General features: G+C 49.3%; 2 protein-coding genes across 4 annotated transcripts in view; one reads left to right on the top strand and one right to left on the bottom strand.

Annotated features, from left to right (window-relative positions):
- LOC144695267 (uncharacterized) overlaps positions 1-15,181 on the bottom strand; it is a 556,511-nt gene that overhangs the window by 33,827 nt on the left and 507,503 nt on the right. The gene's annotated exons all lie outside the window — the stretch shown is intronic.
- Positions 11,347-14,740, top strand: LOC144695260 (uncharacterized). The gene has a single exon (XM_078566168.1). The coding sequence runs from the start codon at positions 11,771-11,773 to the stop codon at positions 12,614-12,616; it is 846 nt and encodes a 281-aa protein (XP_078422294.1). The 5' UTR covers positions 11,347-11,770; the 3' UTR covers positions 12,617-14,740.

The raw sequence follows: 15,181 nt of genomic DNA, 5'->3' as shown, positions 1-15,181 counted from the left end.
TCTTTAACATATTTTATGATTTAGGTATATATTTTGAAAACAAAAGTATTACAGTTTCCAGCCTAAATGGAGCTGCAGTTGATGTTTGTCTTGGTGTGTGTCCCTGGGAACAGCCCGCAGAGCACAGAGTCCTGTGTCACAGAACTGCTCGGGATGAACCTGGACAGAAACCACTGCATCTCTCTCCAGACCCCTGCTTTGCAAAGGCACAATCCCGCATTTGGTCTGTCCTGTTCCCCATTTTATCACAGACCCTCCCTTCTGCTCTGTTCCTCCCCTTGTGTTAAAACTTCTCAAGTGTCGAACTTTTCCCAGCCCTGGTGTAACGTCACCGGCCTCAAACATTCACTCTTAACTTACTGCCAGAGCTGCTGAGTTACGCCCAGGCGTTTTTCTGTGCTTATTTCCAACTCCTGCAGTCTGTTGCTTTTGTGTTTAATTGTATGAATGGTAGCAGCCATTATACTGACACATGGCAACGAGTTTATCTCTTCACTTCTCCTCCCCACCCCCGGCCAGTTACAGGCGGATTCACTTGGACTGTCCTGTACCTGGTTTTCAAGTCACAAAAAGCAAGTTGCTGATTGGTGAAGGATTTTACCCAGATGGAGTGTGGTTTCAAGTGTCAGGGCAGGAGATTCCCCCTGCCACCTCACCCACTGGCTGCCTCTATTGCCCCTGGGAAGGGCAGGCTGCTGACAGTGATTGTTTTCAACTTTCTCTTCAACTGAAAAGGTGATTTAACTGTATTTATGACACAGTGAGAGTGAGTATCTCTGAAGAGAGATGGTGTGAGTCTCTGTGTGTCTTGAAACTGTGTGAGTCCTTTCTCGCTTCTTGGCCTTTTGGCTAAGATCAAGTGTCGTGAAGCGATGGCTAGAACCAGTCGAGCCCCAGACCATGGGGTACATAACACTGTCCGCGTGACGGTGAAAGACAGTGAAGGAAGAGCACCCATGGATCGGGCCTTCTTCATCAAGCGGATCCTGTTGAAGGCGTGTGGATTTGAAGCGGAGGAGATCTACTCCCTGCAAGACTTCCCCAGCGCTGGATGTTTTGACGTGACTTTCAAGCCAGTGGCAGCTTGCGTCCAGCTCCTGAAGGTGTTCGAGGAGAAGAGAGACCAGCCGGAGATGAAGATCCTGATGGTGGAGCTGTTCTTTGCTCTGCCGTTGCAACGGGACCATGTGGTGCATCTCTACAACCCCTACCTCCCTGTCGCTGATGTGCTCACCTTCCTCACCAGGTACTTCGACAAGGTTGGGAGCTGCACCGAGGTTAGAGACGCCTTCGGAATCTGGACAGGCAAACGCCAGGTTAAGGTCATGCTCAAGACCGACGGTAAGGGAGCCATCTTCCACCCTCCTTCCAGATTCGCTATTGGGGGAAACCGGGGCTACCTTGTCTACACTGGACAGCCCAAACTTTGATGCTCATGCGGCAAGTCTGGTCATGTGGCGGCCAACTGCAGCGCCGTCCTCTGCAAGAACTGCAAACAGGAAGGGCACCAGACAAAAGACTGCAAACAGGCTAAGTGCTGCAACCTGTGTGGCGAGGCAGATCACCTCTTCAGGACCTGCCCCAAACGCTGCCTCACTTATGCACAGGCAGCCAAAGCCAACGAGAGGGAAGCAGATGAAATGGTCAGTGTCACTACTACCAAGGACACTTGCAACCCTCCAACCACCAGGGCCTCCAATGAGCACAATGGGACAAAGGAGGACACAGAGACAGACAAGGTGGAGGAAATGATTGAGGCAGCAGACAGCCAATAAACTGCACTGCCCCCTGAACCTCCCACTCCTCAGGAAGCGAATCAATGGAGGAGGAGGAGGCAGCAGTGGGAAAGCAGCAGGGGGAGTGGCAGATAGTGAAGAGAGCCAAAAGGAAGAAGGGGCTAAGAAGGGACCAAGCCACTTCCCAGACAAGTGGCAAGAGGCGTCTCCCATCCGACATGGATGACAAAGGCAGCAGCTCTTCGGACGAAGAAGTGCCAGGGTGGCACCGACAGGAGAAGCGGCAAAGCTCTAGGGAGTTGGAGGACGAGACACCCGAGCTCCAGAACATTAGAGACAACGAGGAGACCAGCGCACCCCAACTTTGCCCACAACCTGAAAAGGCCAGTGCATCACAGCCCCAGGAATCTGGGAGCAGTGAAGTGCTCAGCGCACCCCAGCTCCCAGGAAGCTGGGAGCAGCAACGCCCCAGAGGGGGAGAGGATTGGAGAGACTTCTCCAACAGAGAACAATTCAAATCTCATTCCTTGCACGAACCCCCAGATGCCACCTGAGCGGAACATCTCCAATGGGGAGGTTCAGGACAGTTTCCTCAGCCCATCCAAAGTGAGTCTATTTGTGAACATTATGGGTGTGCAGGAGCAGACCAAAGGTCTGGGACTCTCAGAGACAACAGGTTTGGTAAGAGACTAAATGCTTTAAAATGGGTGTAAAGATTGTATCCATAAATGTGCGTAGCATTAAATCTACTACGCGATATATTGTGACCTTGGACTACCTTGCCAAGGTCAAAGCTGACCTGTTGTTTCTGCAGGAGTGTGCGATACCGCACCTCAGCTCCTACAGGCAATGGTCACGATGGTGGTCCCACGGGCCATCGATCTGGTCGGGCGGAAACGACTCTCGTTCCTCCGGCCTGGGTAATCTGCTGTGGGGAGGCAACTTCACTGTCTCCGAGGTTAAGGAGGTGGTGGGCGGGCGCCTCCTCGTAGCAGACGTAATGCTCCACTCCGGTTAATTAACGTGTATGGCCCGTCACAAGGGGCTGAGTGGCTGGAGGTTTTTCAGCAGCTCTCACTGCTGCTGGCGACCTCCAGGCCGGTCATTCTGGGCGGTGACTTCAACTGCATCATCGATGCGGCTGGACGATCCAGCAGGGCCGACAGCAAATTGGACGCTACGTCCAGATCCCTGATGGAAACAGTTAAGGATGCCAAGCTGCACGACGTCTTCAGCAACCCTGCAGACGGAGCGCAGCGTAGATACACCTGGTCGCGGCCAGACGGGTCCATCCGTTCCAGGATAGACTTCCTGTTTGTGTCCCGTGCATTCACAGTCAGATCCACCGACGTCAAGCCGGTGTTTTTCTCTGATCACTGCCTCCTACTGGCGGACTGCCACTTGGAGAAGGACCTGAGGGTGGGCAGGGGGGCATGGAAGCTAAACGTGTAACTGCTGACCCCAGAGAACATTGAGGAGCTCATTGGTTGGAGACCGTGAAACTCCTCTTTGAGTCCCTGACACACTGGTGGGAAGCGATCAAGGGAAACATCAAGAGGTTTTTCATCCTCAAAGGCGTCCAGAAAGCTAGAAAGGAACAGAGGGAAATGTCCCGACTCCAGAAAAACATGCAGAATCTGCTCCGGCTGCAGTCGATGGGGGTTGATGTCAAGGAGGAACTCCAAGAAGTGAAGAGCCAGCAAGCCTCGCTCCTTGCCTTGGAGGCCTCCAAGATCATCTTCCGGTCCAGAGTCCGCTCCGTGGAGCAGGATGAGATGTGCTCACGTTTCTTCTTCCAAAAGGTATACAGAGAGAGCTCTGTGATCAGCAGCCTGAAGGAAGAAAACGGCTCAGTAAAGTCATCACAGTCCGACATTTTGAGGATCTGCAAATCCTTTTATGCTGGATTGTATGACGTGAAGCCCACGGACAGCACGGCCTCCCAGTCCTTCCTGTCCTCTATCACAGAGGTCTTAGACGACAGTACACGGGAGAACCTGGACAAACCACTAACTCCTGATGAACTGACGAAGGCCCTTGAGTCCTTCGAGAAGAGTATAACTCCCGGAAGCGACGGCTTGCCAGCGGAGTTGTATTCGGCTCTGTGGGACTGGATCGGCCCAGACCTGCTAGAAGTGTACGATAGTATGCTCCTGGCCGGCAGTATGTCAGAATCCATGAGGAAAGGCATTATCACCCTCATCTACAAGCACAAGGGGGAAAGGGAGGAAATTAGAAATTGGCGACCCATTTCACTGTTGAATGTGGGCTATATGATTCTGTCCAAGGCCATCGCCAATCGGGTCAAATCCGCTCTGGAATTGGTGATCCACCCTGACCAGACATGCACTGTGCCAGGCAGGAAGATCTCTGACAGCCTCGCGCTGCTCAGGGATACGATTGCCTATGTACAGGACAGGGGTGTGGACACCTGCCTCATCAGCCTGGATTAAAAGGCCTTTGACAGAATATCGCACGCGCAAATGGTGGATGTGCTCTCCAAAATGGGGTTTGGGGAGGGAAGTCGCAATTGGATCCAACTGTTCTACACTAACATCAGTAGTGCAGTCTCAATCAATGGGTGGGAATCAGATAGATTTCCTATTACATCTGGAGTCAGGCAGGGCTGCCCTCTCTCGCCTGTTGTTTTCGTGTGTTGCATTGAACCCTTTGCTGAGTCCGTCAGGAAGGATCCGGGCATAAGAGCAGTGACAATCGCAGGCAGTGGAGGCACTCAGGTCAAAGCCTCCGTGTACATGGACAATGTCGCCGTCTTCTGCTTGGATCCGCTGTCGGTGCGCAGACTGATCCACATCTGCGACCAGTTTGAACTGGCCTCGGGAGCCAAGGTATATCGTGGGAAGAGCGAGGCCATGTTCTTTGGGAACTGGGCTGACAGATCCTTTGTCCCCTTCACCGTCAGGGCTGATGGCCTGAAGGTGCTGGGGATATGGTTCGGAGGGACCGGGGCATGCGTTAGAAACTGGAAGGAGCGAGTGTCTATGGTGAAAAGAAAACTGGGCATGTGGGAGCAATGCTCCCTCTCCATTGCGGGTAAGAACCTGGTCATCAGGTGTGAGGCACTTTCAATGTTGGTGTACATGGTGCAGGTCTGGCCCATTCCACACTCCTGCGTGGTGGTGATCACCCGAGCCATCTTTCGCTTTATCTGGAGGTCGAAAATGGATCGTGTCCGCAGGGTTGCGATGTACAAGCCTCTAGATAAGGGGGGAAAAAAAGTGCCCAACATCGCCCTCATATCGATGGCCACCTTTGTGTGCGGCTGCAACAAGCTGTGTGTAGATCGTCAGTACGCAAACACCAAGTGTCACTACGTGCTAAGGTTCTACCTGTCTCCGGTGTTGCGAAGGATGGGTCTGGCCACGCTGCCGCGGAACACTCCAAGTAGTTGGACCGTGCCGTACCACCTGTCCCTCGTGGAAAAATTTATGCAGAGAAACAGCTTTGACCACAAGTCCATCAGGCAATGTTCAGCACGTAACGTCTTAGAGGCCCTGAGGGAAAAGGAGCGGGTGGATCCTGTGGGATGGTTCCCCAAGCAGACTGTCAAAGTCATTTGGCAGAATGCCTCATCGCCAGAACTTTCCAACAAGCACCAAGATGTAGCTTGGCTGGTGGTGAGAAAGGCCCTCCCCATCAGATCCTTCCAACACGCCAGGAGTCTCACCCCCTCTGCACGTTGCCCTCGAGGTGGCTGTGGTGGGGATGAGACCGTTGTTCACCTCCTTGTGGTTTGTGCCTTTGCAAAGAAGGTCTGGAGAGAGATGCAGTGGTTTCTGTCGAGGTTCATCCCGAGCAGTTCTGTGACACAGGACTCTGTGCTCTACGGGCTGTTCCCAGGGACACACACCGAGACAAACATCAACTGCAGCTGGAGGATCATCAACTCGGTGAAAGACGCTCTTTGGTCTGCCCGAAACTTGTTGGTCTTCCAGCGCAAAGAGTTGTCCCCGACCGAGTGTTGCAGACTGGCACATTCCACGGTCCAGGACTACGTGCTGAGGGACGCACTAAAGCTTGGGGCAGCCGCCGCAAAGGCGCAATGGGGAAGGGTCGCTGCCTAAGACCTTTCTGCCACAGTACTCCGAGGGACTGGGAACTGTGTAGAGCCCCTCAGGCTGTACAGCTCAAAATGAATGTCTGCAAATGATTGTAATATTCATTGATTGTATTGATGCACCTTGTGATACATGTTGTAAAAGCTGAACCTGATTGTACCTTTGTGATGGTGATTTTGAAATGGTTTGGAATGTTCTTCCAGATATTTTATGAATAAATTATATTTTTCCAAAAAAAAAACCAGCATACATCATGTTGCACTCTGAGGTGCTTCAGTACAATTATAATACAATTAGTATTCAATGCAGACATTCATTGTGAGTCGTACAGTCCGAGGGGTTTATACAATTCCCAGCCCCTCGGTGCACTGTGGCAGAAAGGTCTTAGACAGCGACCTTTCCCCTTTGCGCCTTTGCGGCAGCTGCCCCAAGCTTTAGTCCATCCCTCAGCACGTAGTCCTGGACTTTGGAATGTGCCAGTCTGCAACACTCGGTCGGGGACAACTCTTTGCGCTGGAAGACCAACAAGTTTCGGGCAGACCAAAGAGCGTCTTTCACCGAGTTGATGATCCTCCAGCTGCAGTTGATGTTTGTCTCGGTGTGTGTCCCTGGGAACAGCCCGTAGAGCACAGAGTCCTGTGTCACAGAACTGCTCGGGATGAACCTCGACAGAAACCACTGCATCTCTCTCCAGACCTTCTTTTCCCTCAGGGCCTCTAAGACGTTACGTGCCACCCACTGCCTGATGGACTTGTGGTCAAAGGTGTTTCTCTGCATAAATTTTTCCACGCGGGACAGGTGGTACGCCACGGTCCAACTACTTGGAGTGTTCCGCGGCAGCGTGGCCAGACCCATCCTTCGCAACACCGGGGAAGGTAGAACCTCAGCACATAGTGACACTTGGTGTTTGCGTACTGAGGGTCTACGCACCGCTTGATGCAGCCACACACAAAGGTGGACATCAGTATGAGGGCGATGTTGGGCTCGTTTTTCCCCCTTTATCTGGAGGCTTGTACATCGCGTCCCTGCGGACACGATCCATTTTCGACCTCCAGATAAAGCGAAAGATGGCTCGGGTGATCACCATCACGCAGGAGTGAGGTATGGGCCAGACCAGCGCCACGTACAGCAACAGCGAGAGTGCCTCACACCTGATGACCAGATTCTTACCCGCAATGGAGAGGGAGCATCGCTCCCACGTGCCCAGTTTCCTTTTCACCAGAGACACTCGCTCCTTCCAGTTTCTACCGCATGCCCCGGTCCCTCCGAACCATATCCCCAGCACCTTCAGGCCGTCAGGTGAAGGGGACAAAGGATCGGTCAGCCCAGTTCCCAAAGAACATGGCCTCGCTCTTCCCACGATTTACCTTGGCTCCCGAGGCCAGTTCGTGGAGTCCTCCTTTTACATCCCACACTTGAACAGCCTTTCACCTGGAGGAATGAGCCAATGATTCATAAGGTTCAATGAATGATTGAAGCTCTCACCACACTTTTCAGTGAACCAACTGTGGAAGGGCAAGAGGAGAGAATGAGCAGAGTGTGGTTGGCCTCTCAGATTGACATCTGTCACAGCCAATCAGGGATTGAAACCATTGCAATCCCACCCATAGTCTATCTGTCAATCACTCTGTGCAGCCAATCGCAGACAAGGGGGCGTGACTGTAACAGTGCAGGGTTCCTGCCAGCCGTGCGCACGTGTAGTAGACAGGTGCATACTGACTGGGAACTACATTACCCATGCTGCCTGTGGCTGCGTGCCTGTGCATTGAGGAGCGGCAGTATGGAATTACGGGAAACCCAATCCACGGTGACTGATGGCAGTTCATCTTCTGATTCGCACAACGGCGGTTGGCGTCCAACATTCGGGAGTTCGAATCTGAGAAAACACGAGCCCGAGCAGCTGTCATGTGGGTGGAGCTGGAACTGGCATCGTGGTAATGTCACTGGACTAGTAATCCAGACACACAAACTAATCACCTGGGGCCATGGGTTCAAATCCCACAATAGCAGCTGGTAGAATTTAAATTAAATTAATAAAATCTGTAAATCCCAGCCCCAGGCGGAGGGAACCAGGATCACAGCCATTTAACCCCCGTACCCCTTCACTCCCCCATTCTCCCTGCTTCACCACTCCATTCCGCCCTCCTTCAACCCCCATCCCCACTCCCTGTCCCCCTTCCTTCAACCCCAACCACCCTTCAGCCCCCCATCCTCCTTCACTCCCCATCTCCCCTCCTTCACCCCCTCATCCCCCCTCCAACTGAGAGACTGTAACTATCAGGAAAGACTAAACAGGCTGACACTCATTTCCCTAGAAAGGAGAAGGCTGAGGGGTGACATTTTAGAAATCTTTAAAATGATGAATTATAAAATTAAGAATTTGGGGGTAAATGGAGAGAAGATGTTCCCACTTGTGTGGGGAAATCCAAAACTAGGGGCCAGAAATATAAGATGGTCAATAATAAATCCAACGAGGAATTCAGGAGAAACTTCTTCACTAAGAGAATGATTAGAATGTGGAACTTACTCCCACAGGGAATGGTTGAGGCAAATAGTTTCAATGTATTCGATGCGAAGCCAGGTAAGTACATGAGGGAGGAAGGAATAGAAGGATCTGCTGATAGAGTGAAATAGAATAGGTCGGGAGAAAGCTCATGTGGAGCATGAACACTGACAGAAAGCAGATGGGCCAAATGGTCTGTTTCTGTGTTTAAAAAACTAGAATCAAAACAAAAAAAGGTGCTGGAAATACTCAGCAGGTCAGGCAGTATCTGTGGAGAGAAACAGAGTTAACATTTCAGCTCGAGATGACCTTTCATCAGAAACTTGGTTGCATGTTGGGCGGCTCTTCCTTTTGTCAAAGAGCAACCCCCAGTCTCACCACCCCCTCCCCCTCCCGTTCCCACTGCACCTGCCTCCCTATCTTCACTGCAAATCCTGCTCAAAGCAGCAACCCCTCCTCCTGCCGACCCCCCAGGTCCCATGGTCTAAATGTCCCTTATTTGATTTTCTCAGATTTGGTCACCCTGGAGTCAATCTCAAGTCACAGTCACTCCCGAAGCATAGTGTTACTCTCTGAGCACAGAGTGAATCCAGAGCACAGAGACACTGCCAAAGTCACTCCCCAAATCCGGCTGTCACTCCCCAAGACATACCCGAAATCCCCAAGTCAGAGTCATTCCCAGACACACTCCCCAAAGACTGATTCAGTTTCCTCTCCCACTCTCTTATTCCCTCCCATGCCCCGTCTTTCATGCCTCCCAACATCCCGTGGCCCTCAACCTCCTGTACCCCTCCCTTCCCTGCCCCTCAACCTCCCATGTCCCTCACTCCCATGCCCCCCTCGCTCTTGTGCATGTGCTGATCGTCATCACTGCCTTGGATGCTGTGGGTCTTCCTCTTCTGATCTGCTGTCAAACACATCCAAGGCTACACATCCCACACTGATGTTGTCAGTTTGAAAGCCTCCGAGGATGAAGAATGTTATTCCCACACTAGAAATCTCTGTCAAACATTTACCGGGGGAACTGAGACAGCAGCTGCAATAAGTGAGGTTTTATTCAGATGGAACAATGACAAGTTTAAATCCCACCTGATCTGCTGCTCAAAGTCGCCTCTGTTTCACCTGTCAGTTTCCCAAACTTCAGGAAACTCATGTTACTCCAGAAATATTTGGATTGGCTGTGAGAGACGTCAATCAGAGAGCCCACCCACTCTGCCCATTCTCTCCTCTTCCTCTTCCACAGCTGCTTCACTTCCTGTAGGGACTCAAAACCAACTCAGGACATGGTGAGTGAACGAACACAATTTATAATAATTACATCACATAATATCCACACTAATCTTCAGGCAGCCTGACTATCCTGTGGGGAATCAGCTGTGGAAATGCCCCTTATGCTGTGTGAGAACATCCAGCTGAGAGAGCTGTTTACTCGGTGCTTTGTGCTGAACTGTTTGCCTGGAGCTGTGTGTTGGATATTGAGTGTGTTTATTGGAAGCATTTCCCTTCTGATTTACAGGCTGACTTTTGTTGATGGCTCATTACTGAATATGAGAAGGTGAGGTGTAATTATCTGGGAGGTGCAGAGTGTCTGAGGATTCTTACTGATTTCCTATTGTTGAGTTCTGTCTGTGTGTTGGGATCTGGATGTTCCTGTCGTTTCAAATCTTTCCAGGAACTCCCACCGCCCTATTTCTGAATTTTGGAGAGGGTACAGAAGAGATTTACTGGAATGGTTCCAGGATTGAGGGATTACAATTACATGGATAGACTGAAAAGGAACAGAAGGATACGCTGATAGGGTGAGATGAGGAGGGGTGAGAGGAGTCTTGTGTGAAGCATAAACACCAGCATGGACCAAATGGACCGAATGGCCTGTTTCTATGTATGTAACTTTCCATGGTTTGATTTGAACTCACAATCTCTGCATGGTTAATCCAGCACCATAACAATTCGGTTGCTGTACCTGGAGACACATTTATTGAAATGTCTTTTAATGCCTTCTCTCAAGATTTTACCTGAAGGTCTAGGCCTTTCCCAAAAGCCTGGGCTTGGATTTGATAGTTTTGCCCAGTGCTGTGGCTGATAGCTGAATTTGGGATGTGCAGTCTGAGTGAGTGCAGTGTATCTAATTTCCCAGGATAAACCAGAACCCTTCAATCAGCTGCACTGAAGCAATATTTTCCTTAGCTTCTAGCACTTCCTGCCCAGTCTGTTTTCTTCAAATAGTTTTGAAAACGAGGGGAGAAATTTCAAAATCTCCATTGAATTTGTCCTGAGTGTTTTTATATTGAACACATACTCTAAGGGTAAAACTGGTCTTCATCAGCACAATGAGTTCATGGTGAATTGATAGCCCATTTTACACTCCGCTCGACTGTCTTTTCCATTGTCCCCATGGTGCCTGGGAAGATGGGGGGCTGGGTGGAGGAAAGAAAGTAGCCACGTTGTCTGCTCCTGGTCACTATCCAGTGTCCCTGCTGGAAACAGAGGGTGTGTGACAGTCAAGTGTGAAAAAAGAAAGGACTTGCATCTGATCCCCCACACAGGGGAATAGCAGACTGGCACTCACTGTGGAACAGTCTCTAACTGAGCAGTCAGTCCCTTCAACAAAGGAGGAGAGGGAGTTGTTTTGATGTGATTGCCGAGCTTTAGTGAGGTTTTACTGTTCCCATACTTTCTGGTCTTACCGTACCTTGATGAAGCTTTGCTTCCCTATGACAGACTTGAGATAGTCGCTGTAGTTTAACTTCAAACAGTTTATTCAGAATTATTTACAAAGACCTCAGGGTAAGCACCTGGTATTCAGGATACAGACTATTCTGTACCGAGCTCTCTTGGAGCCTCTTGGTCATCTGACTATTGATGTCACAGTTACATCATTAATATCATCATGGTCTCATTAATTTAACCATTAAGCCATTACTCTTACAGAAATTGGAGGAAATCATGTTTCCTTTTCCTGTTTTACAGAAGGATTGCACTGTACTACACCAGAGAATACAGGGAGGATAGACACTACAGGTAGATCCTGACCATTACCCAAGGAACAACTGCTCAACTGTGGGAAGACATCTAGTCCCTTCACAGCATTGCTCAACACAGAGAAGGTTGGGCAGTGAAACCATCATCTGGAAATCGGTCGGGTCAGGGGAGCTTTGACATATCATCAGATCTGAAACTGGTCAGTGGTGTGGAACCTTCCATCAGAACCAACCTTTCCGAAGGTTCGGCTGTGGGCGATCAGTCAGGGTGAGGCTGGGAAGAAATGTGAGTGGGCTCCAAGTGTGGTAAGAGCTTCAATCATTTATTGAGCCTCATGAACCACTGACTCATTCCTACAGGTAAGAGGCTGTTCAAGTGTGAGGTGTGAGAGGAGGGATCCACAGGCTCAAACAATCTCCTAATACACAAGGTGCATCAGACACAACTGCTTTTAAGAGAAGGGCAGCAACATGGAAGAGAAGCCCTTCAAGTGTGGGGTGTGCAGAAAACGTTTTGTGACGTCTACGAGCTTCCTGAGACACCGGTTGATTCACACAGGAGAGAAACCCTTCAAGTGTGAGGTGTGTGACCGAGCGTTCACACAGTCATCCACACTCGTGAAACACCGACGCATTCACACAGGGGAGAAACCATTTAATTGTGAGGTGTGTAACAAGGGCTTTGCACGGTCATCAACGTTGGTGAAACACCAACGCATTCACACAGGTGAAAAACCATTCACGTGCGAGGTGTGTGACAAATCATTCTCGGAGTCATGGAGCCTCCGTGTTCACCAACGCATTCACACTGGGGAGAAACCTTTCACATGTGAGGTGTGTGACAAATCATTCTCGGACTTAACAAACTTCCGTGCACACCAGCGCATTCACACTGGGGAGAAACCATTCACATGTCAGGTGTGCAACAAATCATTCTCGCACTTAACGACCTTCCGTGTGCACCAACATGTTCACACCGGGGAGAAACCATTCACGTGCGAGGTGTGTGACAAATCATTTTCACTGTCATCAAACCTCCGCGCACACCAACACATTCATAAAGGGGAGAAACCATTCTCGTGTGAGGTGTGTGACAAATCATTCTCGCAGTCATCGAATCTTCACGCACACCAACGCATTCATACAGGAGAGAAACCCTTCATGTGCGAGGTGTGTGAGAAATCGTTCACACAGTCATCGAATCTCCACACACACCAACGCATTCACACAGGAAAGAAACCATTCATGTGTGAGGTGTGTGACAAATCATTCTCACAGTCATCAACTCTCCTGCTCCATAAGAGGATCCACACATGAGAGTAATTCTTCAAGTATGAGATTTGTTGATGAAATTTTCGTGTCATCTTCCACTCTCCCGGAACACCAGAGCATTCAGAGGGGAGAAACTCACCAAGTGCAATGTTTGTGACATGGCTTTAACACGGTCAGTATATCTCCTGAAGCACCAGTGGATCCACACTGGAGAGAAACCATTTAGATGTGACAAGATTTTCAGTCAGTGTATCTCCTGGTCCATCAACACACTCAGATGAGAGAAACCCTATCGGTGTGAGTTGTGTAATAAAGCCTTCACACAGTTGTCAGACCTCTTGGAACATCTGTGAACTCACATGGGAGACAAACACTTCCAGTGTGACGTGTGCCAGGATTGTTTCACCTACTCCTCCTCTCGCACCATATACAGATGTCTCCACGTGGACTTGGAGCCGGATCACCTGCTTCTGTTGCACTGAGAGTTGTCTGTGTTGTTTACCCTCCAGTGCTCACACAGGAGAGCTATTGTTCCAAAGCACTGTCTGTCTCAGCAGTGTCTGTCTCAAACCTCTCCCACCATCAGTCCAATCGTTTCAAGAAGACCAATTTAACCATTGACCAGATCACCAAGCATCACCAATAGACTCTCCTGTATAAACTCAGCATCCTTTCAGTGCAGCGTCAGGTACAAGTCACTCACTGACTCTCACTCTGACCAAGAAGGCAATCAGCTACTCAGTGGTTAGAAAGGCTTCAGCTTCTGATCTACCAGCATAAGTGTTATGATCCCCAGCTGAGATTATCCCAAAGTGGAACCCAGCTTGATAGATCCTAACTTTTATTTGTTTGTTTAGATACGTGGAGAGTAGCTACTGAACAGAGTGACAGGGGTCAGCTGATGAACGTTTAACAAAAGAGTAAAACATTTATTCAACAAGAAAAGATTAACTATATTACAATACTCCTTCACCCACAACTATACCTTTACAGATTTTTACAGATTTGTGAGGATAACACAAGTAACAAAAGCTATCTTATACTCTAATGTCCACAGTAAGTACACAGTCCATGTACCAATGGGCACCCTGTGGTCAGACACACCATGTTCTGAAACCAAGTGACAGATGCCACCTCAACCAGATGCAATGGATCTCTCCTTAACTTCCCCCAGACGCTTGTCACACCATGAGTCTCACTGAATTCTGTCTTTCACACAAGGGTTTTACAATCTCCGCTCCCCAAGATCTCACCTTGGAATCTTCTTCCAAACTGACACTTTCTCTCAGGCACCTTCCACAATGGTCCACGTCGAACTCTCCTTTCGATGTTCCTCTTCCCTGGGTCATCACATGCATTCAAGCTATGTTCCATGCACTCTTTCTCACTGTCAGCCGTCAACAGTACACCACTGTTTCACATGCCCATAGCAAAGAGTTACAGATCTTCAGTTGTCTCTTTAAATCTGAAGCTTTGAGCCTTTCTCTCTGCCCCTCACTCTTAACTTCATTAACAGGACCTTTTCCAGGTTCCTGCCCTTCCTTTGACGCTGCTTGGAACTTTGTCCTGTTCCACTCCCCTGGAGTTTTGGGGTTTTTCTTTAGCTTGGGACTGGCTATCTGTTCCCTTTGCTCCAATCTCTCCTGGCAGCTATTTTTCAAAACCAACTCAAGTCCAACAGCTTCCAAAACAAGCTACTGTTTCTCTTCTGTGTGTGTGTCTGTGGGAGGGACCTGCATCTCTGGACCCCTATTGCTAAGCAACAGCACTTTTTTTTCTACTCTTGTTTGCTTAACTGAGCTTAAGTCGAAAAACTTTCGTTAGAAATGCAGGCACCTTTTAAAAGTGAAACTAAAACTCCATTTAAACTTTCTTAACACCCTGATACAGAAATACCAGTCAAACTTAAACTTTAAAGCTAAAACTCATTCCTAACACCCACAAATACCAATATAACTTACTCAAACTGTCTATTTCCTAACACCTGAGCACCTGGGGGAGGAGCCATTTCTGGGGTAGTCATGGAGGTACTGCAATTAGCTTCAGCATCTCTGGTCTATGGAGGAGGAGTATCAGCCAGGAATCCCGTTCTTCATCAGTGACCCCAGCTGGGAAGTCAGGGGGAGGGCAGGATGTGTCTCGGCTGTGACAGTCTCCATTGTCTCACAACATTCAGTCTGGGTCTACACGTGCTGAATGGCCACTCAAACAGAGCACTAGAGACCAATCAATGTCCACAGTCTGTACTCCAGGTCAGTACCTTGAGGATTGGAGGGAATGTGAGATGGGAAAGAGGGCATCAACCCTTCAACAAAAACTTGCATTTGTCCAGCGCCTTTAATATAGTAAAACGTCCCAAGGTGTTTCATACAGACATAATCAGATAAAAATTAATGCTAAGACAAAGAAGGAGACATGAGGAGGGGATGTCACTGTGTCTCTGGGAGGATTTCCTCAGCCACAGGAAGTAGGTGATTCAAGAGAATGTGTGTCAGGATTCTCCCTGCTCTGGACAAGAGGGAAATATCTCAATAGTTTCCAAGAAGGGAGATAAATCATGCCAGGAAGATAGTTACATCTATCACATTCCTGAAGTTCTTTTCTTCCCAA

This window comes from Cetorhinus maximus, chromosome 21, assembly GCF_964194155.1.
Source record: "Cetorhinus maximus chromosome 21, sCetMax3.hap1.1, whole genome shotgun sequence".
In the NCBI taxonomy this organism is placed as follows: domain Eukaryota; kingdom Metazoa; phylum Chordata; class Chondrichthyes; order Lamniformes; family Cetorhinidae; genus Cetorhinus; species Cetorhinus maximus.
This window is presented reverse-complemented; position numbering and strand designations above follow the sequence as displayed.

Bases quoted from the DNA above. Each gene is read 5' to 3' on its own strand.
- LOC144695260 (XM_078566168.1), top strand. From the start codon at position 11,771: ATGGAAGAGAAGCCCTTCAAGTGTGGGGTGTGCAGAAAACGTTTTGTG.